At 45.6% G+C, this 27,509-nt stretch overlaps 1 protein-coding gene across 1 annotated transcript in view; it reads left to right on the top strand.

The window, feature by feature from the left end:
* Positions 1-5,339: 5,339 nt before the first annotated feature.
* The window catches only part of LOC307247108 (E3 ubiquitin-protein ligase DCST1-like), a gene marked incomplete at both ends in the record, with an annotated part of 38,974 nt that continues 16,804 nt past the window's right edge, over positions 5,340-27,509 (top strand). Inside the window, 2 exons of the mRNA XM_080023174.1 lie at positions 5,340-5,455; positions 13,842-15,539. Of these exons, the coding sequence (XP_079879300.1) occupies positions 5,340-5,455; positions 13,842-15,539 (1,814 nt within the window). The remainder of the gene's footprint in view (positions 5,456-13,841; positions 15,540-27,509) is intronic.

The following is a 27,509-nucleotide window of genomic DNA, read 5'->3' as shown; positions in this document are numbered from 1 at the left end:
TGTCCTTCAATGCTGCCATAACTATGACAGGAAGAGGCCAATGTGACCACTTCCAGTTTTCCTGGAACCTAATTCAATGTTTTTCAGTACATGTTGTCATCCAGTGTTCATGTTTTTGTGTAAATGTTGTTTGGTTCTATGTTTATTGGTCTCACCGTGGTGATTCTCCCCCTCTTGGAGTAGTGATCAGTTGTTTATAGACCCAAACATGATAAATAGTTCTCCAAAGAGGGATGGTTGGTGGTGGCTCTCCATAACCAAACACTGTGCTCTTGTCATTCTACAGGTCGTCCACAGGACAGAGTTATTGCAGCAGTTCTTGATGATTTAAGAATCAATAAAGAGTTGCATTGCAGCTTGAGAACTTGAACTCCCCTTGCAGGCTAACTCTGTCCTGAGTGTAATAGCATACAAATACTCTGTGTTGTATGCCCAGCATGCTGACAGCACAGGTTAAAAAGAAAAAAGTGTGATCTATGAGGGGTTGTTCTTCGCTGCCGATTCTCCACCACGCTGGCTGTGAGCAATCTAAGCCGGAGGAATCAGAAACCCTTCCCTTTAGAGAGTCGCAGTTAATGGGCGGTGTTCAGAGGGCAGCCAAAGATGGAGCGGAGACCGATTGAGTCCTGCGAGTTAGGAGGCGGCGGATGTGATTTTGGGGTCCGGGGCTTTCCGTATCGACTCAAAGTGCATAAGCCTTTGCACACTTAGAAGCCTGAGTCCACTGGTCTGGAGAACGTCGAGCACGTCCCAGTAGATAAGGTGTCCTTGGAGCTTCTTTAAAGCTAAGAGAGGCCTTAAAAATGAAGGACTTCTTTTGATATCACCCCCGTGTGTGGGTTTGCGTTTGTGCCCGCTGGTGTCGTCTCCCGCAGGTACACATGTCAGGGGCTGTTTGAGGCGCACAAGCTGCTGCTCAGCTTCCAGATGTGCAAGATCCTGGAGGTGGCTGGCAAGCTCAACATGGACGAGTACAGCTTCTTCCTCCGAGGAGGGCTGGTGAGTCAACGCGGGACACGTGCAACGCAAACACGCCACCGTCCTGATTTCACATCATTTTTCACATCAACTTTCCGCGTACTGAGATTTAACGATTATGTTGGCGAGCGACTCGGCGAGATGGCAAAACCTGCATTTACTTTACCTTTGAAATGCTGTATTAGTGCTTTGTAAGCACTTATTTGTGAATTTCATTTTTTTCTGAATTGATTGATTTATTTATGACTGGTCAATTTGAAATATTAATTGATGGTTTGTGTGTGTGTGTGTGTGTGTGTGTTTGCCACATAAGTGTTGCCAGTCGCGAACAATGACTTATTGTCGCTCTTTGATGAAGCAGCCATTCTCCCGCTGTGCGTGTGTGTGTGTGTGTGTGTGTGTGTGTACTCTTTGTTACGGCGTCCCACTGATGACGCCGGTGTCTCTGCTTCCCGCTCACTTCCCGCTGTGTGTGTGTGTGTGTGTGTGTGTATGACTGTGTGTGTGTACACATTGTAGGTGTTGGATAAGAAGGGTCAGATGGACAACCCGTGTGTGAGCGGTGGTACACCAACGCAGAGCCTGAGGAAGCCAGACCGCCTGGTCCGTATCTTCTGCTGTCGTTGTCGCTTGTTTCGTCGACCTTTTTCATTTGGATTTGAAGCAAAAGAAAGGTCTGCATTCAGCCTGTTTCGGGTATGGATCACAATACAGGGAGGCGAGATATAATGTAGGAATAACTTATGTGATTGTCAGCACAACGGTCCGATTTTACCGTCTCGAAAAACAATCGATAAATATTAGGATAAAATACAATATTAGACGCAATACATGACGAACTATAACTTTCCTAATGAGCTCAAATGGGATGTTGACATTTTCCAGGTGTGGGAGGAACAGCGGACGCCTGTGTGCACCTGCACAGCCGGTTGTCTGTCTGTGAGCGTGGGCGCACACGTCACAACCCCGTGTGTGTGAACAAGTTTCCAGTCGTTGCTTAAGTATTGCCAGTCGCGAACAATGACTTATTGTAGCTCTTTGATGAAGCAGCCATTCTCCCGCTGTGTGTGTGTGTGTGTGTGTGTGTACTCTTTGTTACGGCGTCCCATTGATGACGCCGGTGTCTCCGCTTCCCGCTCACCTCCGAGGATCTGTTCACGCTGCTACATGAGAGGGAGATAGAGGGTGTGTGTGTGTGTGTGTGTGCGTGTGTGCGTGTGTGCGTGTGTGCGTGTGTGCGTGTGTGTGTGTGTGTGTGTGTGTGTGCGTCTCAGTTCCTCTGCTCTCCTCCAACACTGGGAATTAGATTAGACAAAGTTCAGTTCAATATTAATACGATCACAGGAGGATTTCTCTCCTCCCGGTGTTTATCTAGCTCCAGTTAATGATGATTGGCCCCGTGGTTCATGCCGTCATTTCTTTTCGGCCGTTTGGACGGGAAGTTTCAGTTTTAGCAAAAGCGGTGCGGAGCATGGAAGGTCGTCATCTTCTCCAGCGCTCGGAGAAGATTTACAGCACTGTAGTATGTCTGTCTCTCTCCCTCCCTCCATCCATCCCTTTATGTTTCTGGCTTTCTGTCAGTGCGAGCCCTCTCGCCCACGCGCGCACACACTCCAGCGTAAGCCGCCCTCTTGATTGACGCCGACGACTCGTGCCGGCTGCCGGAGAGCGATGCGGAGTCGCGCACGGAGCGCCGTGACGCTCCATTGTCGAGTTTGACTTCAAAGCCGCATCCACTTTGGCTTCACCAAATGAGTGTTTTTCATGTGACTCGGTGTCACTCCGCTTGACTGCAGCTCGCTCGCAACTCCGCAGAATCCCACTCGATCCTCGCCGCGGCGTCACGCGTCGGCTCATGTGTTGGCTCATCTCGTCGCCGCCAACCCCGACAGCACCCCTCTGATCGCCGTCCCAGGGCGTGGACCCCACGGGGTGGGGGTCCCTGGCGCAGCTGGCCGAGGGCCTCCGGCGTGGGAAAGTGCTTCCATGCCATCTCTCTGGGCCAGGGCCAGGCGCCTGATCCGGGGGTCAAGTATGGGGCCACGCCCCCCTGCGCTCCCGGCCTCTTTGGAAGCGTTCACCGTCTTCTCTACCAGATTGGCACTGTTGCTAGGCAGCACTGACCCCCCCCCCCCAAAAAAAAAAAATAAAAAGAGTAGCTCTTTGATTGTCGCTTGCGCTCGACAAAGTGCAGCGAACGCTTGACGACTGTTTGATTGATCTGGTGTATTCAGATGAATCGTTCTCGCCGTGCGTCGAGATCCACCCCTTTCCCTACTCTTTCACGCTCATCTGGATGATTTGAAGTCATTTATTCTAGCGGCGGAGGCCGACTGTCAATTTCTTTGCTTAGTTGCCTCTCAGACACGCCTCTCCGTAACCAGGGAAATGCCACTGTTATACATCAAGCAATTTGTTTGTTTGGGGAAGTCAATTTCCATTGTCTGTTCTTTTGATTAATTTCACCTTCCTGCCATGTTCCCTCCTCTCTCTCCTACGTCTCGGTCTCTGCGCTCGCGGCGTGCAGCTTTTCGACGAGAAAGGTCTTTTTCTTTTTTTTCTTTTTTTCTTTCCCCGGCGAGCGCTATTCACCTCGCGTCCACTTTTTTTTTTACAAGCGGTTGATGGGGTTGCAGGGAGATAACATCACAGCAGGTGAAAAGCACAAAGCGCAGAGCTGTTTGGGACTCTGCGGATGGCCTAAAGTGGTTTTACATCCTGGGAGCCTGCATATAAACGGTGACTTAGCGGGGACGTGTTGTGGGGAGCCTCACCTGAACAATCCCATCCACGCGGCGGTTCCCTATTCACGGCTCGCTCCCGACTTTGCTGCTTTTCTTTCCCTTTCTTAACCACTGGCCTTTGTTGCTTTCTTTGGCTCTCTCTCTCTCTCTCTCTCTTCCCCACATTCCTTTTGCCTTTTCCTGTCTCACTCTCTCTCTCTCGTCACAGCGCAAATCCAACAGTCATGGAGGAGGAAAAGCACTCTCTGTCAAGAATTAATCTTTTAATGTCGCCCGATTCCAGGTAGTTCTGACCCATAATTCAATATCGTTCTCTGTCATCTTTCACTTTTATTGTTTTTTAATCAACCAAATGTGGATGAATGACTGTCTTGTCATAATACACATTTTGTAGAGTAAATTACAAAAGAATTTACAATCACTTACAATGAATTGTGTGATATAAAATGGAGGTGCGGTTTTCGTGATATACTTACCATACCATATGGATCGACTTCTCCCAAATCATAAATTCTCTCAAAGGAAGTTGAAGCATTCGCGATACAGGGCCATTACGTCATGCTGTCGCGTAGTTTCATTATCTAGGAGACTCCTGTGGTTCGGTGTCGAGTAATACTGAGTTTCTCATTTAAAGTCCTCCTACGGGGAAGACAACAGAGAGAAAAAAAAAGAAAACCCTTCCAGGCCCACGGATTCACAGATATTATATCACACAGCTAGATTTACGTGCACACACGCGCACACACACACACACGCACACACACACACACACACACACACACACACGCATACACACACACATACACATTCTCTCAGATATATACATAAACAAATTCACATGCTCTGTTGACCCTTATTTGTGTTGCACACGCACGGCGAACTGCCCACTACGTGCCCTCGTCCTGCACCCTGGTCCTCTCTCTGAAAGACAAGCATCAGCGTCTGTACCAGCTGAGAGGTAGAAGTTCCCGCCGCTCGGCTGGACCGTCATCTACCACTTCAATGACGCAGACTTCCAGGCCGGTGCTTTCACCCACCGTTGCCATTTCATTGTCTCGCAGGCCCGCACCTGTCGCTCCGAGTGAGAGGAGCTGAAACTCTGGCGAGGGACACAGTTGACCTCGTGTGACATTCAAGATGGGTTCCGGATTTGTGTGAAGAGGTTCAACGACTGTCCTTAATCTTTCCCAGAGCCATTACCATTAAGAATTAGGGAAACAAAAAACACAGCGAATACAATTTGGCCCGGAGTAGAGTTAAATTCCCCACCCCCAAAAAAAACCAAACAATGCATTTTGCTAGATTAACCTGCACAATAGCCTGTGAAATCAGCTTAGAGTGACTGGAAAATTAAATGTTTTGAGAACGCAGGTCCCCGGAGCAAAGTGCTACGCCGCCAAATCCAAGCTTGTTTTTTCCACGCCGCTCCGGCGGCACGGCCCGACCGCAGGACGCCGACGGTTTCACCTCACGTCGTCCCCTCTCCCTCCCACCTCAAACTTCTTCGCCGTTTACCAAGGCCCGAGTCCCTTTCCCCTCCGCCGGGGCGAGCGACAGCCTGCTCCAGTCTGTACCCGGACGAGTACAAGGAGATCCCGGTGGAAGGCGCTCAGGTACATGATCGCTCACATCAACTACGGAGGCCGCGTCACCGACGACTGGGACCGCCGCCTGCTCCTCACCTACATCAACGACTACTTCTGCGAAGCCGCCATCAACGAGCCCTTCTTCAAGTGGGATTTCAACACACAGGCGCTCACACACACACACACACACACACACACACACACACACACACGTTCACCGCACTCATTCTAGATTCTCTGCAAACACGTGTGGATCCCCGAGGAGGGGAGATCCTGGTATGTCACGTAGACACGTATAGACACAAACGCAGACATGCATGTTCACGGATTAGGGAAATAGGAATGGCACATATGTCGACCTTAAAAATGTGACCCACAATTTCGCACCATGATGCAGACAGCCATTCTTTTTTTTTTGTTTGTTTGTTTTTGGTTTTTTTCGAGCATTTGAGAGAATGTGATGCAGGCAAACACATTCTGTTCTCCCCACATACACCTTTCTATTGTTGCCACTGCGTGTGAGCGCACTGCGGCTGCTCTTAGCAGGCATACCAGTCCCAACTCCTCTGGCGAAGCTCTGTTTCAGCGCAGGACACCAGCGTCACCAAGTGGACGGACCGCGTATCACATGCCCGGTGGGCGCAAGAAAAATACAAGTCTTGAAAATACTGACACGCTGATGAACACTGACAGCTGCACTTAGTGCCTGCTTTTTCCATTTTAGCACGTTTTTTCAACAACTGTTTGGGTCCCGATGCCCACTTGTATGACCTCCAACTGCGTCTAGAAAAGCATGGAAGCTCTGGTGGGAGTGTTGATGTGAGATGTATATCAAATTCGGAGAGGGAAGTGTCTTATACTGCTCCAGACACTGTCCTTATTGCACATTGAGGCCATTATGAATTATTTGTCCTGAAAAATGATTTGTGGAGTAAGAAAAAGCTTTCTGAGATGTTATTATCTGATTTAATTTAAATTTTTTTTTTTTTTTTTTTTATGTGCAATTTATTTTGGTTCTTCTCCCCGTGGACTGGGTGTATAATTTAGAGCTAATTACGAAATAAAGACAAACCTTTTTTCTCTAATTTTACAAACAAAACTCAAATTATTACTTTTGACAAAATAAAGTGCAGTTTAAGAAACTACCCATCTCCAGCTATGGAGAATTTTAATGAATGAATTATGTGCTTGCTGACATTTAATTCTACAGCAGAAACTCATCCTCGTTTGGTCTATTTCTTAAAATGGGTGAGTAGCAGAGGAGCTGTGCCCCCTTTTGTCCATATCTGGTTATTGCAATATTGACAATGATTGAATGTTTCATCACCATTATTATTATTTTTTTTTACAGGGTTATAAAGTTCTAGTGATTATCCTCCTGATGCCACATACCGCTGTTGTTAAAACCTTGCTGGTATTTGTGTCGACAGGGGGTGAAATTTCCGGGGGTTTTTTATTTTTATTTTTACATTTTAGATTTTTTTTTATAGGCGGCTTTATATGATGTGGATTATACAGACTGGACATCACACTGAGTTATTTTCTGCGGTTATGTGTTCAAAGATTGCCTGACCTCCATCAGATGATGACTGAAACCAGATTACAACCCTGCTCTAGTGTGTGTGTGTGTGTGTGTGTGTGTGTGTGTGTGTGTGTGTGTGTGTGTGTGAACGCGCGGCGCTTGTGCACACCGTCTGTACACAGCGATATCATTTTCAAGTGTGTGTGTGTCTTTGGTCAACATTTAGATAGGAACTGTATCTGTGTGTGTGGATGTTCAAATGCGTGTATGTGGAAATGCATATTTGTCTCGTGGCTTGTGGTGTTTGCCTGTGTCTGTGTGTGTGTGTGTGGTGGGGGGTAACATCAGTGCATGTGCGCTTGCGCGTGCGTGCAAGTGTGTGTGCCTGTGTGTGTGCGCACATGTGTCTGTGTGTGTGTGTGTGTGTGTGTGTGTGTGTGTGTGTGTGTGTGTGTGTGTGTGTGTGTGTGTATTTCCACAGCAGTGAGGGAGTCCTAGATTAATAGATTATTCACAGGGCAGTTTACATACTGTAAAAGAAAGTAAACAACATGAATAATCCAGTGGTAGAGAAATTGGCTGGGGAAGGCGGAAGGCACTGGTGTGTGTGTGTGTGTGTGTGTGTGTGTGTGTGTGTGTGTGTGTGTGTGTGTGTGTGTGTGTGTGTCAATAAAGCTACGGATAAAGCACAGTCGATTCTGAATTTCATGAGGGGCAAATGAAGGTTGGCTGGATTTAAATAATATGAGCCCCATCAGATCAGAGGTTCAGGCTCCAGTTCATCCCCCCTCAACCCTTCTGCTGTGAGCCAGGACTTCCACGGTGCGGTTACAGCCATGCGCTGCACGCCGGGGGAAACAGGAGATGGCTGCAGGATGGGATACAAATGAAAGTGTCATTGTCTGTAGTGATTCTGCTGCGGCTGGCAGCTCAGCGGTGCACTAATGGTCCATAGCAGATATATGTAGGGTGGATCTGTCACGTGGTTCCGGGGAAAGTTTTAGCGTAATGTCAGCATTAACAGGAGCGGTTGGTGAAACTCACCGGGGGAGGTGTCGCAACTGTTCTATCAACACGAGAAGAGATGCAACAACAGACATTGAACATGAGAGAGAATTAAGTGTACTGATGAGTAATAGGCAACCAAATACATTTATATACACTCGTGCATTGGCGGGACCGTTAAAGTCTCTGTGTATCAGTAGAACCGTCCAAATCCCGGCTCCACCTCTCCTGGCTCCGATCCTGCATCCTTTTTCTCACCCTCGGCTCCATTAGTTGATGAAGTAGCAGCTGGCGTCCTCTACACCCTGACTTCCAAATTAAAACAGAAGCTGTAACTTAAGTGATTTACATTAAGTTCTTTATTTCGGCGTGAATGTCACATTGGTTAACGTGTGCGACGGGTCCGATATCATTTATTATTGCTTATCTTGTAGGACCACTACATTAGAGGCATAAATGCCTGGGTTACTACGTGGTCAGGAATGTTACCTCTGTTATGAGTGAGCTCATGTATTGACTTGAGCGAAGCCAAATGTGACTACTATTGTCTGGAGCACTCTGCTAAGGGGTTCACCGGGGAGTTCGCATGAATATTAAAATCTCCCATAAATATTATCTGCCGGCATCACTATACCAGAGACAAAATATGAACAGATCTTCTATGTAGCCCGAGTAGGAGCCAGGAAAACGATATATAGATAGAGATGAATAAACGGGCGATGAAATTGAGGGCAGCATAACAAGTACCTTGTTCAATTCAGGGTTGAGATTGAGTTTAGATCTAGAAATAAGGGCAATGCAACCACTCGTGGGTGCATTGACAACGCTGGAGATAATGGTCTCTGATCAGAGCAATAATTATCAATGCTTTAGACTGGGGGTGATCTGATGTTCATGAGGTGATCCTTGACAATGATCCATAACAAGGTAGGCCACTGTGGTAGTATAACCTGCTCTTTTAGACAGGGAAAGTTGTGAAACGCTGTGTCATAAGGGAGGGAGGCTGGCAAACCATGCAATTATCTAATCTAGCAGGCTGTACCTCGTGTAGGCATGCACTATTGACAAGCTCACTAATATCCTGCAACCCATTCATCTGACTAGCAGGATCTGTCCTCTATAACCGGCTACGCGGCTTGCTAATATCCTGCCAAATACTAGCTCAACTTACTAGGGTCTTCACCCTGTGAGGGTGTGGCATTGGCAGGCTCACTATCAGCCTGCCCTGTATGAACTAAGCTAGACACCACATCCTTTAAAGATGCACTTCCAGGCTCTCTAGTAGTCTGCATCCCAGCATGCTCTCAAGGGGGATGTCATGTCTCAACCCCTTGACTCCCAACACAAATCCATATTCCTCGAAACGGTGACGGCGCTTTGCACGGGAGGGTGAAGGCCCTCCGTCCTGAACAGGCCAGGACGCCCCCAGAAGGGGGGACAGTTATCTACATATAGGAAGGTGTGTTTTGACAGAAGTTCGTCTGCCAGCGGTCGAGAAATACGAGTCCACTGTACCTTTCGTCATTACCCCTCACGGGTAAGGGCCCAGAGAGAATTATACCATGCCGACTCATCTTTCTAACCTAAGCACAAGTCGTTGCTAGGTTTACCCCTCGAGACCTCCGATTGCTTCACCATCACATCATTGGTGCCACGTTATTGGTGCCAGCAAGTATAACAATGTTGGCTTTTTGTGCCTGGCTCTTATGTCTGTCTGTTTGCCAGCACTCTAAAATGTGTTTGTATGTCAGGAGCTCTGGCCCCAGGTAAAAAGACCACTAAGCCTCATGTTACAGGTTATGGAGTCGTCTATGACTAACATGTCGGAGCCAGGAGGGCTGGCTAAGGGGGGAAACCTAACCTAGGTTGGAATAACCGAACCTACCTATACCGCAGATTTCAGCTAACAGTACAAGTGGGCCAGCTACGACCCACGCTATCAGTTGTGCCCGTCATATATAAAGTTACCAAACTATCCTGCTCTGACCCGCAAGAAGTGAAAGATGATTATTAAGAAGCCATATCCTGCATTTCCTTTCGGGATGAATGAAGTATCTATCTCACTCTGGCTCTTGATGTCGGTAGAGATGGGGGGCGGAACTTTGCTTCTGTCCTGTTCATAAACTGCCATGGCACATTCTATAAGCGTCCAGTTCCATTCTGCTCTGAGTGTCTCCCATCTGCTCCACTGCCTTCAGCCGGTCAAATGGCGGCAGTCCTGCCTGTGTACTGACTCACTGGGCTGTGTGTTAAAGGTGTATTTATCCTACCGCTGCCTGGCTGCACAGACATGCTCATTGTTCCCCTCTCTCTTAGACACACACACACACACACACACACACGCACACACGCACGCACGCACGCACACACCACACACACACATACACTGAATGCTAGGGCTCTGGCAGCATTCCAGCAGTAATTCTGTCCCAACACTGTATTCTGGCTTCATTGTCGCTGGAACTCTCTTTAAAGCGGGGAAAGAACACAGGGGTCTGTCAGCCTTGGTTAACGGTGTAGAAAGAGTGAGTGTGTGTGTGTGTGTGTGTGTGTGTGTGTGTGTGTGTGTGTGTGTGTGTGTGTGTGTGTGTGTGTGTGTATGTGTGTGTGTGTGAGAGCGTGAGTGTGCATGTATGTTCGTATGCATTCTGTGTCCGTTCTGTTCTGTGTATGTCTGTGTGTGTGCTTCAATCCTCGGAATAGGGGTCAGAATTGGAATTGAGGGGAACAGAATTGGGGCAGTCATTGTTGATGTTTAAGTGCTCACAACCCTTGACTCTTCGCAGAGTGAGTGTGTGTGTGTGTGTGTGTGTGTGTGTGTGTGTGTGTGTGTGTGTGTGTGTGTGTGTGTGTGTGTGTGTGTGTGTGTGTGTGTGTTCCTTCCTCAGGTGAGTGTGGCTCCTGGATGAACAAAGGCAGCGTCTGTGAGAATAATTGTGGTCTAATAAGCAGAGTAACCCTTTCAAGGCCTGCTCCACATTTCCTAGAGAGACCCCAAGCTCATTTGTCTTTCCAAAAAACCTATTACCACTGGGTGGACCTGTGTGCGTATGTGTGTGTGTGTGTGTGTGTGTGTGTGTGTGTGTGTGTGTGTGTGTGTGTGTGTGTGTATGTGTGCGTGTGCGTGTGCGTGTGCGTGTGCGCGTGCACGTGTCCGTGTGTGCGCGTGCGTGTGTTCTTTGTCAAATGAGCACTGGGCAACTGTTAGGGCTGTTGTCCCCAGCTGAGGTCCTTATTCTGCTGACCTCTTTGTTATCAAGTCAACAGCTCTCCCCCCTTCCTCCCTCTCTTTTTCTACTCACCTCCATGGTTCTCTTTGTCGTCCCATGCTTCCTCTGCCTCCCTCGCTCCATCTCTAGCTCTGTCACTCTTTCGATTTTCCTCCGTCCCCTCCCTTTTCCTTTCTCGCAATCTCATTTGCTCTGTATCGGCCCCTCTCCTCTTCTGCTCTTTCTCTTGCTCCTTCTCCGTCTCTCTTCCTGAGTGTGTGAGTTTATTTTCTGCCTTGATGACTTGCCCTCCCCCCCTTCTCCGTATCTCGTTTCTGTTTTAACTACCATCTAATGTGCATCTCCTCCCTCCCCGGTCTCATCTGGTCCAAGGAGCAACAACAAGCTCTCGTACAGTGTTCTGTTCTCCCTCTATCTCTCCATTCCTCAATCCCCTCTCCCTTTCTCCCCCCTTGGCCCGGTAGTCTGTCATTAGTGCGGAGCCTGGAGAACCCTGGCTTTCCTTTTGGCCTGCCACTCTGCCTAGTGCCATCTTGCATCTGGTTTATTTACAGAGCTGCGTGTGCGGAAAGTTTTATGAAGTTTCTGCGATGCATGAATGCTTGCATCCCTGAAGCCTTAACAAGCGTATGTGGATGTCTGTCTACGTCTAAGTGTGTGTGTGTGTGTGCGTGCATGCGTGTGGATCCTGAGGCCTCTCAGGCTGTGCGGCCATCCAGTCTGGTCTTCTGTACATAAGGGGCCGTGGCGGACATGTGTCTGCTGCTCTGATCCCTTCTCAGAGCCCTGGGCCCATCCATCTGGAGCTACACTCTGTCACACAGAGAGACAGTACCAACATGGTGGAAAAAGAGAGCTTTAAAGTGTCTATAAGCTTGTACCCGCAACCACCCCCAAACCCCACTCCCCGCCCCCTGCCCCATGAACTTCCAACAGCAGATGCAAAATGTGATGGGCTGTGAAATACGTAAGGACTCATAGTGATGTACAGATCAAACCTAAGATACTGGTGATGACACAATCAAGGCTTTCTTTTTGAACATGAAGTAGCCATATCAAAATAATTCTTTCTCACCGTCGTGCAAAGCTCGTCGGGACACCCTCAATCTTTTAAATATCCTTGGCTTCATCAGCGGTGTATAAAGGCCCTGTCTCTCTGTACATTAGCATTGATAAAATAATAAAAGGGTCAATGCTAACTTAGACGACTACGTTACAGACTATTTGCACTTTGCACCACAGTGGAGTCTTTCTCCCGTCATGCAAGGAAAATGTGATAAAATCACATTATATCACAAAAATCACAATCATACAGGTATCTAATAAAAGACTACAGGACTCAAGTAAGAGCAAAATCTTGGCACATCTTTGGTTATATATTTTGAGAGGTGTATTAATTATTGTGAGTAGCGTGCCCACTTAGTTTCTCTCTCAGTTGGGCAGGCCTATCCATCTATAAAGGCCCTGGCATCGCAGACTAAGGACCTATGCCAACGCACGCACTGCAGTGTAGTCTCTGACTCGGAATAGGGAAAGACACAAATTCTGAGCTGAGCCAAATTCTCAGGGACTACGCAAAATGCCAATCAAGTGACCCTTCATGGAAAACTTCAAGCACCTCAATAAAAACTAAACCTGTAGACAATACCTGTAAGGGATTCAGTGTGTCCTCCACCTGACCACCAGAGGGAGTTCACCCAGGAGGTGAACTCCCTCCTGGGTGAGGGGGGGTGGAGAAGAATAATAAGAGAAATGAGAGCGGAAGAAAATAAAACTGAAGGGGAAGAAAGAATGGAAAAGACATACTTTGATTTATTGCATTTTTTATTAATTATTTTACACATTTCTTTATCTGCTACTCCATCAATTACATGAATAGTTATCTCACCATTTTTTATGTAGTTTACTCTTTCATTGCGTATCACTGTTGTTCTTGATGTTTTTGTATGTACGCCTGCACACCAACAACTCTATAACCTCAAATTTGCTATTTTTATTTATTTTCTCTCTGTATGCTTGCTTTTTTTTTTTTTTTTTCCCTTACACCTCCATCCTAAGCTAAGTGAAGTTGTGTGGACACGCACGCACGCACGCACGCACGCACGCACGCACGCACGCACGCACGCACGCACACACACACACACACACACACACACACACACACATACACACAGTGTAGAAATGCTCCCAATATAGCTATAGTTTGTGTTAATAGAGGTTTCTTATGAGAGATTGGTGTGACTGGGTGATCCAGTCATCATGGAAACACATATTAAACACATTGGGGGAATTCCCCACATAACCCCCCCCCCCCGGTTGCCACACCTACCTAGGGGTATGGCCATTGACGTCATTGTGACATCACAACTCTCCCTCTCCTAGAGTTGTATACAAGCTGCAGTCAGAAGATGGGAGATGCGCAAACTGCTATCAAAACCCAAGCCCTGAGCTGCCATCGTCCAAAGAAGGAATCCTTCACCCTCTGTTTAAATTGACACCCTGCAACGAATACCAGTATTACCCAACCGGACCCTTGCTCCATCATGAACTATTCTACACATAGCATTTAACAACAGAAAATGGAAGAGAGAATGGCAGGGTGAAAGGATGACAGCATGATTAAAGGTATAGAAGAGAAGATGGAAAATGAAAACGAGAAAACAAAGACACCCCACAGCACCTTGGAGCTGATTGGTCGAGCCATCCTGGCGGACTCTATCTATCGACTCCTCTTCGGCCCTTCAGATGGTTTTACCGTGAATCGTGTCCTTGCAAGAGCTGCGTTTGGGGCAGTCAGTGGTACAGTTTTGTTCCTGTGTTTGTTCCACAACCTCCCTCTCACCTTTAACCAGAAACTGGCAGCGGGAAGTGTCTTCATTGCTGTGTGTATCGTCAGTGGAGTGTTCTCGTCCTCCTTCAGAGCTTCGTTCCTCCTTATGTTTCCCAGCATGCTCAGCTCTCGAGGGAGAAACTACCTAATGCTGTTCCTGCTCTCTATTTGGCTCAGAGGCCCTGTGTCCAACATCCAACATAACGTGGAGGCTCTCGCTCTTTCTGTGAGCTGCAACATGGATCTCCAGGTCCAAAACACCAAGCTGCTCTGGAAGAGCACCATGGAACCATACATCCAGCTGGCCAATCAGATCAAGACTGAGAACGCAGACTTCTTAGATGAAGCTCGAGACATTAACAAAAGGTTCCAGAGCATCAGAGATGAAGTTGTGTCGCAGTACGGCTTCAAAGCTGATAATGTTTCCACCGGCAAAAGCACGCAAGACAGTTTCTCTGCCCAGACACAGATGCAGTGTGACTCGGTGGTACAAGAGGGAATCGATCGCTGTAGAAAATGGTTCCAGGAAAAATGGCAGAATTGCATTGATTCAGTCAAGGTTCCCGTTATCAACCACTTCCTGTGCGTCTCCATGAAGGTCCACTTCCTGTGTGATGTCATGAGAGTTATGACTCCGTGGTGCAGAGACCAGATTCCTGTGGAGGGAAACTTTGGCCAAACATTTGATCAACTCAACAAGACCGTCAGCCAGCTGGCCGGAGAGTTCAGAACAGACGTTGTGATGCAGCGTGTGGAACAACGGGAAGTGCTGGATGACTCCGCCCTCTATGAAAACTTCACCTCCGAGCTTAGAAGTTCTTTCTGGGAGTTTCATGATGTGGGCACCAAGCTGCTGGAGGTGCTGCAGCTCCTGCTCTCCCTCACCTTCATCACCATCTTCACCACAGCATTTGGTTACGTCAGAAGCTACAGGAAAGACGTTCGTTTCGACAACTTCTACGTCACCACATACTTCAAACAGATCGACACTCGCAGGAAAAACACTGGGAAGCGTGTCGTCCTCCCTCTGAATGCAGCTGCGCAGAAGGATCTGATTTTTCCCTGCAGTGCATCCCTCAGCACTACAGAGCTACAGCCACTGTTGTTGGGTGTATTCCAGGCATTCTTACTGGCCATGATGCATTGTGTCCTTCTGACTGTAGATCTGATCCTGCACAGGACAATGCACATCCTAAAGAAAACCACGCACATGCAGTTCCACATTAGAAAAAATCACACAGTTGACATAGATGTTGGTGGAGTCTCTATGATGGCCAGACTCCTGAGGAAGACTGTCACAGCCTTCAACTCTGCCTCCAGCCTGGTACTGCACTCGAGCAACCAAGAATGCCTCCTCATGCCCTCGGAACTGCGGAGTGAATACTACCTCTGGAGTTCCTGTGTTATCGTGCTGTTGGTGCTGAGCTGTCTCCCACAGGCCTACTGCAACCGTCTGAAGAGGGTCATCGCTGCTTTCTTCTACCCCAAGATGGAGAAGAAGCGTGTCCTGTTCCTCTATAACCTCCAACTGCATAAGCAGTTGGAATCAACGGAGCTGGACAAAGAGTCTTGCCGGCCGTCACTGGCCAGCAGATTGTGTTGCTGGGGAGACAATCAGGAGCAACAGCAAAAGCAAGAGCCAGTGTCAGCCGTTCTAGCTGACAGACTGTTCAACAGCGCAGACGGACAGCAAGAGAGTGGATCCCCCAATCTCTGCAGTGGTGTCGTTGATAGCAGTGGAATTGTCACTGTTCCACTTGATTGATCCACAAAACTCGCTGATCCTATCACTTCAGAGTGCACAAAGATGGTGTTGAAGCTTTAAGGAAGCAAGAGGAAGCAGAACTTGAAGCTAAAAATAATAAAAGGACTATGTGATGAAAGAGGACCAGGACTGTAACAATCCGGCGAAAAAGAAGAAGGCAGACTCAGCTACCGATACAGGTGATCAAATTGATCTAATCCCCACCGCTGTAGAGTTTAGTGTCTTGGATGATATTAGCAAAGAAGCTGGACATGCTTGGTCCCCTCCCAGACTTTTCCGGGATTAAAGCCAGCCTTGATTTCCTGCACTGCTAGGTCGGTGAGATACAAAAAGACAACGCGGATCTAAAAACCTCTGTGTCACGTCTCACAACAGAGATGGAGGTTATAAAAAAATGAAAATAAAATAATGAAAGAAAATCCTGGATATCCCAATCCAGAAGTATGCAGGACAACCTCATATTTTCTGGGATCCCAGAGAACAACACAGAGACCCCAGAAAACATGATGACAGACTTTCTCCGCACCGCCCTGAAACTCACCACGGACACCGTAAAGCAGATCGCCTTCCACAGTGTTCACCAACTGCGGGGAACCGTCCTCGCTCCATCATTGCTAAGTTTGAACTCTTCAAGCACAGGGAGCTGGTTAAAAGCAAATGAGCTGAAATGAGCCACGCTGGGTATGAATGACCAATCCCTTTTGACCAATCCCTTTTGACCAAGTACTTTTTCCTAGGACTTATTGTGTGCTATCACCGGGTGCGTTGCATTACATTTCACTGCATATATGTATGGAAGTATGTATATGTATGTGACAAATAAAAATCTTGAATCTTGAATCTTGAATCTTGAATCCCCCTGGGAGGTCAACGACTGACAAAAGGTGCTGTACCCCACACTGAAGGAGAACTGGCAGAAGGCTAAACGGGTATTGCTTGTTGTCGATAAACTATATATAGACAGTCTATTATTCCGAGACTCCTCCACCACACCCTGGTTATTCTGATAATTCTGATGCGAGATGTAGAAATTAGCACCCTATCTATGTCAGGATTGTAAATATTGCTCCCAACTTCTCTCATCGCTCTCACCCTCTATCCACTCTCTCACTATATGTATATGTCTGATTCTGCAATATTCTATGTTTATCTTTGTCTATTTGTCATTTGTTTGTGTAGATATGCATCCCTACAAACTTCCTGCAATACTATGACAGTAAAAAGGATTGTAAAGGAGAAAAACTCAGACCTATCTGTGGGAAAACAATGGGCACGGTAGTATAGCTATTTCCTTGGAAGCACTGTGCTGCTGCATGGGAAAACTACAAATCCACATCCATCAGCCCCTAACTAACCTCAATGACACCCATTAAGTTTGTTAGTTGGAATGTGATAGGTTGGGCTCACCAGCTAAACATAGCAAAATCCTGAGTCACCTCACCAGGATGAAACCCAGCTTCTGTCTACTGCAAGAAACTAACCTCACTGCACAGAGCACCTCAAACTCAAAACGAAAAATTGGTTAATCAGATGTTTTCTGCATCATATAACTCAAAAGAAGGGATTCTATATTGATCAATAAAAGTATCCCATATCAGAATAAAACCACAATATCAGACACAGAAGGGCCATACATAATGATTAACAAAATTTTAGGAAACCTCAAATGAACCATAGTTAATATTTATGGCCCATGACTCAATTATTATACTGGGAGGGGACTTCAACACAGTACTTAATACTAGTTTAGACCATTCACAAACCAGAGATAATCACAAGCCCTCCACATAATAGAGAAAACACATATTATTCACCACCGCACAAAAGCTTCTCTAGAATTGATTTTTTTTGACAAGTAACTCTATAATGCCCAAAATAACTAATCCTGAAATCCACCCCTCTGTAATCTGCGATCACAGGCCAATTAGTTTTAACCTCATAAATGAAACCAACCCGAACCCTCCTAGCAGGTGACGGTTTAACACCTTACTTTTAACAGATAAATAATTTAACCATTACTTTTTGAGAGAATTCACTTCCTTCATTGAACTGAATGACTCCCCAGAAATATCACCATCCTTACTCTGGGAAATGGCAATGGCAGTTCTGAGAGGTAGTATCATTTTATTCTCCACTCACAAGAAAAAGAAAGGACAAGAATGCCAAAATAAACTAGAACAACAATTAAAAGACTTGCACTCCCAACAAGCCCACCCACCCGCTGAGCAAATCCGAAATGAGATCCGGACAATTACATCTCAACTTGATAATATCATCCATCAAAAGACACAATTCCTCATGCAATGAACAAGAGTGAATTATTTTGAATTCAATGACAAATCAGAAAAATTCTTGCCAATCAATTGAAATGCGGTAGAGAAAAAACAATTATTACAGCCATCAAAGATCGACAGGGTAGGATAACACACACCCCTCAAGACATCAGTAAAATATTCAGAAACTTTTAAAATAAGCTATATCACTCAGATAATGAATCAAATATATCAAACATTAACTAATTCCTCGATGATATCGACCTCCCTAAACTATCCTCAGAGCAGGCTACCGCATTAGATCAATCACTTACTCTAGAAGAACTCAGGAAAGTTCTCCTCTCTATGCCCAACAATAAATCACCTGGGTCAAATGGCTACCCCTGTGGAATTCTATAAACACTTCTGGCCACCTATATCCCCTTTATTCACCTGAATGGTTACAGAGATGAAGTCAACCTCCACCATGCCTCTGCACATGAATACTGTTCTTATTTTGGTTTTGCTCAAACCCAATAAGGACCAAACCCTCACCTCTAGTTATAGACCCATAAGCCTAATTAATTGCAATTTAAAGATTATTAGTTAAACACTTACTAACAGAATTGAAAAAGTAATTCCACTTGTAATTCACCCTGACCAAACAGGCTTTGTCAAGGGCAGACGCTCATCTAGCAATATGCACCATTTATATAGTCTGATCAGCATATCTCAAAGGAACAACTTTAATACTGTTATTGCTTCTTTAGATGCCCATAAAACATTTGACAGAGTTAATTGGACATAGGTCTTTTACGCCCTCAACAAACTTGGCTTAGGAGAGTCACTCATTTAATGAATCAGATTTCTGTACAACTTACCATCTGCTTCTGTCATCACCAGTGGTTACACTTTACAGCGTTTCACTCTACAACGCTGCACAAGACAAAGATGTCCGCTCTCCCCTTTTCTATTCGTCATCTTTATTGAACCCCTCGTGGCGGCCATCTGTCAAAACAATATTATTGGCATAAAAATAGGAAACTCTTTTCACAAAATCAGTTTGTATGCAGGCGATAATTTGGTGTTTTTACGGAACCCAATATCATCCGGAACTGTTCAATCCTATATAAAAAATTTCAGCTATTTCAGACTACTCAATAAACTTAACTAAAACCATGGTGTTACCACTCAGTGGGGAGGACTAGAATGCTTTAACCCCAAAACTCCCCTTAATCATCCCAACAGGCAACAATAGATGCCTTGGTATTGCCTTGGTATATCTCCACCAATCTGTCAGATTTGTTTACCCTTTACTTTATTCCATTGCTCAAATCCATTGAAGAAGACCTCATTCGATGGAACAACCTACCCATCTCACTAATTGGTAGGATAGCAGCAGTGAAAATGAATATACTCCCAAAAAGAAACTATATATTTTCAATGACACCAGTCCAACCAACTGTAAAATGGTTAAATACTCTAGACTCAATAATCAACGCAACTAAAAAAATTATATTTGAGATACAAGAAACCGAGCATTAAACTAGCAACACTATAGAAAAAGAAAGACTGTGGAGGCCTAGCAGCCCCAAACTTCAGATATTACTGTTTAGCGAACCATCTTCAATTTATAATTAAATGGTTTCAACCAGAGCAACAATTGGGCCATGGATGGCAAGACATTGATCAATATCTGATCTCCCATTTCTTACTGAATCAATAAGGAAACATAATTGCTTTAAAAACCCATTCATCGCAACCACTCTGTCAGCCTGGTGGAGATTCCTCAAACTCAGTGGTCACACTCTATCTCCAAACAAATTCACTCCAATCTGGCATGACCCAGATTCTCTGTTTAAAAACAAAGCAATAATCTTCAGGTCTTGGAAAAGACAAAGATTACTCATCTGGAACACATTTTTGAAAACAATTTCCTTATATCCTTCCCAACCTTAACCCAAAGGTATAATATCGATGGTCACAGTTTCCTGCAATTCCTTCAACTACAGCAGTCTCTAAAAGTTAAAATCAAATTAACAAACAAGATCCTACAACCACCTCCGATGATTGAACATGTTACTCATATAGGTAATTTGAAAAAATCCCTTTTCCAAAATATACAAAATTTAATTAAAAACAGAGAACACTTTTATCTTTACTTCTCTTGAACTTGAACTTGTGTACAAGAGACCAGTTGGAAGGGGAGTAAGGCCAGGAGTATCGGAGCCGGGTAAAAACTGTTCTACCATGGAGTGGATGGCAGGAGAAATAGGGTAGGGATAGTCTTGAAGAAAGAATTATGTCAATCGTGTTTTGGAGGTGACGAGTGTGTCGAACAGAGTGATGAGCATGAAGCTGGAAATTGATGGGGTGATAATGAATGTGATCAGTGCATATGCTCCCCAAGTTGGGTGTGAGATGGAACAGAAAGAATAATTCTTTAGTGAGTTGGATGTAGTGGTGGAGAGCGTCCGCAAGGGAGAGAGAGTGTTCGTTTGAGCAGATCTCAATGGGCATGTTGGCGAAGGGATCAGAGACATAGGTGACGAGAAGGTGATGGGTACGTATGGTGTCAAGGAGAGGAACATGGAAGGACAGAGGGTGGTGGATTTCGCCAAAAGGATGGAATTGGCTGTTGTTAACCCGTATTTCAAGAAGAGGGAGGAACACAGGGTGACATACATACAAGAGTGGAGGAAGGTGCACACAGGTTGACTACATCTTATGCAGGAGGTGCAATCTGAAAGAGATTAGTGACTGCAAAGTGGTAGTAGTGGAGTGTGTTGCTAGGCAGCATTGGACGGTGGTCTGTAGGATGACTCTGGAGGCCAAGGAAGAGGAAGAGAGTGAAAGAAGAGCCAAATATTAAATGGTGGAAGTTAATAAAGGAGGAGTGTTGCATGCAATTTAGGGAAGACGTAAGGCAGGCAATAGGTGGGAATGAACGGTTACCAGATGACTGGAAAACAACTGCAGAAGTGGTGAGGGGGATGGCCGAGAAGGGACTCTGTGTATCATGCGGGAGGAGGAAGGAAGGCAAGGACTCTTGGTGGTGGAATGAGGAAGAACAGGAGGGCCTAGAGCAGAAGAAGTTTGACAAGGAAGAAATGGGATGGTCAGAGAGATAAAGAAAGTAGACAGGAGTACAAGCTGATGCGGCGCAAGGCGAAGAGAGAAGTGGCAAAGGCAAAGGAAAAGGCATACGACAAGTTGTATGAGAGGTAGAAGGAGACAGTAAAGAAGGAGAAAAGGACTTGTACCGATTGGTAAGACAAAGGGACCAAGCTGGGAAGGATGTACAGCAGGTTAGAGTGATGAAGGATAATGATGGGAACGTGCTGACTAGTGAGGAGAGTGTGTTGAGAAGGTTGAAGGAGTACTTTGAGGAGTTGATGAATGAAGAAAATGAGAGAGGGGGAACAGTTGATGATGGGGGGATAGTGGATCAAGAAGTGCAGCAAATTAGCAAGGATGAGGTGAGAATAGCATTAAAGAAGATGAAGAGTGGAAAGGCAGTTAGCCCAGATGACATACCTGGGGAAGCATCGAAATGTTGAGGTGAGATGGCAGTGGTGTGAAAAGGGAGAGGATGCCGGAGGAGTGGAGAAGAAGTGTACTGGTACCCATCTTCAAGAATAAGGGAGATGTACACAGCTTAGTAACTACAGGGGAATAAAGTTAATCAGCCACAGCATGAAGCTATGGGAAAGGGTAGTGGAGGCTAGGTTAAGAGGAGAGGTTGGGATCAGCGAGCAGCAGTATGGTTTCATGCCAGGAAAGAGTACTACAGATGCAATGTTTGCTTTAAGAATGCTGATTGAAAAGTACAGGGAAGGCCAGAGGGAGTTGCACTGCGTCTTTGTGGATTTTGAGAAAGCTTATGATAGGGTGCCGAGAGAGGAGGTGTGGTATTGCATGAGGAAGTCGGGGATGGCAGAGAAGTACGCAAGAGTGGTACAGGAGAGGTATAAGGGCAGTCAGACAGTAGTAAGCTGTGCAGTAGGTGTGACAAAGGCATTCAAAGTGGAGGTGGGATTCCATCAAGGATCAGCTCTGAGCTCTTTCTTGTTTGCAATGGTGATGGACAGGTTAACAGATGAAATCAGGCAGGAGTCTCCGTGGACTATGATGTTTGCGGATGACATTGTGATCTGTAGTGAGAGTAGAGAGCAGGTTGAGGAGAGCCTGGAGAAGTCGAGGCATGCATTAGAGAGAAGAGGAATGAAAGTCAGCAGGAGTAAGACAGAATACATGTGCCTCAATGGGAGGGAGGGCGGCGAAAAGCTGAGAATGCAAGGAGTGGAGGTGGAGAAGGCAGATGAGTTCAAGTACTTGGAGTTGACCATCCAAAGCAGTGGAGAGTGCGGGAAAGAGGTGAGGAAGAGAGTACAGGCAGGGTGGAGTGGGTGGAGAAGAGTGTCTGGAGTGATCTGTGACAGAAGGGTTCCAGCAAGAGTGAAAGGGAAGGTCTACAGGACTGTAGTGAGACCAGCTACAGTATGTTGTACGGTTTAGAGGCGGTGGATCAAAGGCAGGTGGCTGAACTGGAGGTGGTTGAGTTGAGGATGTTGAGATTTTGGGAGTGACAAGGATGGACAGGATTAAGAATGAGTACATTAGATGATCCGCTGATCCGTGAAGACTTTATCTTTACTGACCATGGAATGGGAAAGAGACCTTGCTGTTTCCACTGATATCAACCCGTGGAAGATAAGATAAAATAAAGATACTATCTGGGGAATAATAATTAGTATTGCAGCAGCAATGACATGGATAACAAAACACATAATGTACAAAAACATATTGTTTTAAATTAATTACTATATATATATATATATATATATATATATACACACACACACATACATCTATACACATGCACACATATATAGATATAAAAGAACCAGTGTACAGTATAAATAGATAAATAGATAAATAAATATAATAATATAATATATAATATAATAATAAATAGACTAAAATATAATTTAACTTAGTGTAAGGTAAAGCTTAAAAGTAAAAGTTAAATGTGAAGGAAAAATGTATCTTGTGCATTGCCATTCAGAGGAGGAGTTCCCTCCTGGCCCAGAGGGGAGTCTTTGTCAGAGGTTATTGTGGTGGGCAGGGATGGCCTCCTGTAACGGTCCTTATTGCAGCGGAGCTGAAGGAGCCTCTGGCTGAAGACACTCTGTTGTCTGACCAGTAGGTTGTGTAGGGGGTGGGCAGTGTTATTCTTTATGTTGAGCAGCTTATACAACATCCTTCTCTCCACAACGAGCTCTAGGGGCTCCAGAGCAGCCCCCAGCACAGAGCCAGCCTTCCTTATCAGTTTGTTTAGTTTCTTGGAGTCTCTGGCTCTAATGCTGCTGCCCCAACAGATGACTGAGAAGAAAATTGCACTAGCCACAACAGACTGGTAGGAGATATGCAACATCTTGCTGCACACATTGAAGGACCTGAGCTTCCTCAACAAGTAGAGTCTGCTCTGTCCCTTCCTGTAGATAGTCTCAGTGTTGCATTTCCAGTCTGGTCTGCTGTCCAGGTGAACGCCCAGGTACCTGTAACCCTCCACTACGTCCACCTCTTCTCCAAGGATGGAAATAGTGTTCGGCTTAGTCCTGGTCCTCCTGAAATCCACAACCATCTTCTTCGTCTTGGTTGAATTTAAGACGAGCTGATGTTTCCACACCATGCCACAATGCGGTCCACCAGTTCCCTGCACTCAGTCTCTTGTCCAACGGTGATACACCCCACAACTGCAGAGTCATCTGAAAATTTCTGCAGATGACAGGACTCCGAATTGTATTGGAAGTCTGAGGTATACAGGGTGAAGAGGAAAGGTGAGAGTACAGTGCCCTGCGGTGCTCCTGTGTTAATAACCACCTGCTCAGACATGCATTCCCTCAGCCCCACAAACTGTGGTCTGTCTGTCAGGTAGTCAATAATCCAGGAGGTTGTGGAGGCCACCTTCATCTCTTGGAGCTTCTCTGGCAGCAGTGCAGGCTGAATCGTGTTGAAAGCACTCACTAGGCGCCCATTTGCTTCATGATTTTTCCGCCATTTTGAATTACATCCAAAACATTTTTTTTTTTTGTAACTCCTCCTACAGATTCGGTCCAAATAATCAAAATGGCCACCATCAGCCAATCAAATTGAAAGACATGATTGAAAATTCATGACAGGTGCTTCCTTTTAGTGAACCATTAAAAGATCCAACTAGCTCCTTGTGGGAGTCTGTGCCCACATTTACGGGTTGAGGGAGGGAGACTGAGTCATTCTGGCAGTGAAACGCCGACATGACGAGGATTTTATTAATAATGATAACACAAAAACTCGCTGGCAAAACAGTAACATAATATAAAAGTGATGTTTAGAGTCTGTTTCTCCTGGTCGCCGCGAGCTCTGAACTGCAGCCGTTTCCGCGTCGTGCACCACACGATTTCCACTGAAAGACAGAACAACATATATGACCCAGCCGGGTCCGACCAATCAGCGCTAAAGAGGCTGATTGGGCAGACAATGTAAAGCTGCGCCGCCACGGAGTCAAGCCAGCCCTGTCCCTTGCAGACGTGGCTTAACCACGACCCGTCTGCCACACTCCTCATAGAAAGTCATTTTGCACAATGTTCAAGGACTCATGCCTCATGCAGAAGACATTAAATACGAACCATGGATTTTGATCTGATTCCATCAGATATACTTTGTGTAAGAGAAACATGGTTAACAGCAGAGCCTTCCCCGGAACACATTCATCTGCCAGGGCTCTCCTTTCACAGCAAGCCAGGTTGTGTTTCATATGATGATGTTAATATCGAATGACTAAGGTTCAGTGTAGCATCTCTGAAAGCAACTGTGCCAGTCCTTTGTATACCACATTCATACAAACTCGATGCTTTCCATCAAAAGCCGACGTCTATGGTAGACTACCTGGATACATTTTCTGGAGGTAAAATAATTATGTTGCTTTCTCAGTGTCCTGCAACAATGTGTATATTCTCAATTGGTTAAGAAGCAACAACAGAAAATGGCACATTGATTGATGATGTATACATCAAAGATTTTCCACGCATTGCATAGACATTACGGAAATGCCAACATACTTCAGCTACCACGACAGTATTGTAATCTATATTTCTCCCTGATAATGGCTGTTTCCATAAATTAGGGAGGGCACCTTCGAGAAGGGCATTCGGTATTTGTGCTATTTGCAATGAATTGAGCATGAGCCTTTGTTTTAAGTGAGGCTAAATATCAACTACAAATGATATATGACGTGCATTTCTATATACAGTCCACTTGTTGAGAGACTCTGCTGAATATAGACGACATCTTCTGCATGTTGAGCTGCATCACAAACGGCACGAACATGTTGTTCTTTGTGACGTTGCCCATTGTGAGGAATATGCACAAACTGACAATAAATGAATACACGCCCACGCCACGTGTCCAGAAGAACAGTTGGGAATGTGAGTCAGGCAAAATGGCAAGTACAGCCTTTTTCACAATAACATTCCCACCAAGACTTCCAAGAAAACCCAAAGACGTTTTTTTTTTTTTTTGCCTGCAAACTTCCTGTGAAGAATTTCAAAATGGTTTCAAAATGATAAAAGAAAATATCCGGCAAAGGCAATAGGTAGTCATCCCCACATTGGCTGCTGTTACGGAAAAGTTCCGTATGGAGTCTGTTCATCACATAGATGACTGTTACGAATACATTACATCATGCTTGTGCAACAGGTGTCTAATATTACGCGAGACGAGGCAACAGAATCAGTTTTGGGTTTAGACCAGCGCAGGGGTTATACATCTCACGTCTGGCACGTCACAGCAACATGGTGGGGCAACGTGGGTGAACCGTTAACGGTGAACAAACAAACTTAATTTTAAGACGTTTATTAAACATATAATGTGGTTTTCAACTACAGAGAACGAGGAAGGGAGCGGGTGCGGAGCCGGTCCGAAGCATGTGCTTGCAAGATGCAGTGGGGAGATCTGAGGTGGCCACAGGGATGGCTCATGACATTTTAGGGGTCGCTGTGACCACTCCAGGCCACCCTCTAGAATCGCCACTGGCACCGCACCACTAACTCTAAAAGACACGTCTAGAGTCTGAGTGGCATTTTTAAGAAGAAAAGGAATACAATTTAAGAATTGTGGCAGGCCAGGGGGGCATGGTCAAGCCGCCGCTGCAGACAGGCGGTGCAGGTTTTCATCCCGGGCCCGCTTAGGTGCTGGGGATCAGGCGAATCAATGTAGGGGCTCCGCTGATTTTGTCCGATCCCGGACCAGGAAGTGATTTAGGTTCTGTTTTTCCCCACAATAAAAAAGGTGCATGGGTTTTGGAGACGGGATCAGACCCGGCAACACAGACGCTAGGCGCAATGGCCCGGCTACATTATGGCGGCAGCGCGCACAGGTGCAGACACTCCGGACTCTCCCACTGTTTGTCAGCGAACTTATGATTTTGCTTTGGCCATGAGTCACCATTTTGTTTAAATCTGTGTTAATAATATATATATACGCCAATCGGCGCTGTTTTGCCTTCCTTCGCCTGCCTCCCCTTGCTCGTTTCCCTGGCCCTGGGCCAGAACACACCTCTACAAGAATATAAAGACCTGTTTCCGTAGAGACGTGTTTCAGTTTCTAGATTTTGCAGCCGAGCTCACAGTTTGGATCAGACTCGCCATTTTTTCATTTGTAAAAACCCACAATTTCTGCTTTATTTGAACTCGGCTCTACCCCTACTTTACGCAAATCTGATGCTTCCATTCCCACATACTTCAATTCACAGCCGTACCGGCATTTTCCCGTACATTATACCACTTAGAGAGTGGGGAAATTGGAAATTGAAAGTGAGGAAAACAGAACCACTTTTACAGAGCATTGCCACCGGCTCCTGTTCCCAATATGGAACATTGCCAATAGATTTACGTCTTTCAGTGTGACTGGGAGATGGACTTAAGTTAACCTATTATTTGTGGTTAATGGGGCTTTTCCAGTTAACAATGTGCAGCAATGTTAGTTTCTTGTTTCTTTCTATTTTTTGGCTTTTTTCACATTGGTGCAATTGCTTCGACTAACCTGGACCCCGTGCATTGCTGGCTGGGGCTATATTTTTATTTGTTTGTGTGTCGCCTGAGGCTCTCATTAAATTCTAGGATCCTTAAATGAACTCTGTTGTGTGGGCAGTTGGTTAACTTTACACATGCACACTGTAAAGGATTCATATTGATCGTTACTGTCACAAAGCAGTTGCGACAATGGCATATTCAGCTTTATGGATATTGCTGGATGCACCTCAGAGAGAGAGAGCGTATCTTTAGAGATCGTTAGGATTCATTTACTAAGAGTGATCAATGTCTGATCACTGATCAGCACTTATTATTGTTTGTATTTTAATTCTATTATAATATGTGTTATACCCTGGAACCGCTCCCACCCAAAGTCCTCACACCTTCCTGCCCACGCACTTCTATTGTGCCAGCTATATATATATATATATATATATATATATATATATTAAGGTACGATTTGGGGGCATTTTCTTAAATACAATTTTAATGTCTAGAAATGGAACATATTTGAACATCAGAC

Source organism: Zeus faber (genome assembly GCF_960531495.2).
Source record: "Zeus faber genome assembly, chromosome: 22".
NCBI classification, from domain to species: Eukaryota; Metazoa; Chordata; class Actinopteri; order Zeiformes; family Zeidae; genus Zeus; species Zeus faber.
This window is presented reverse-complemented; position numbering and strand designations above follow the sequence as displayed.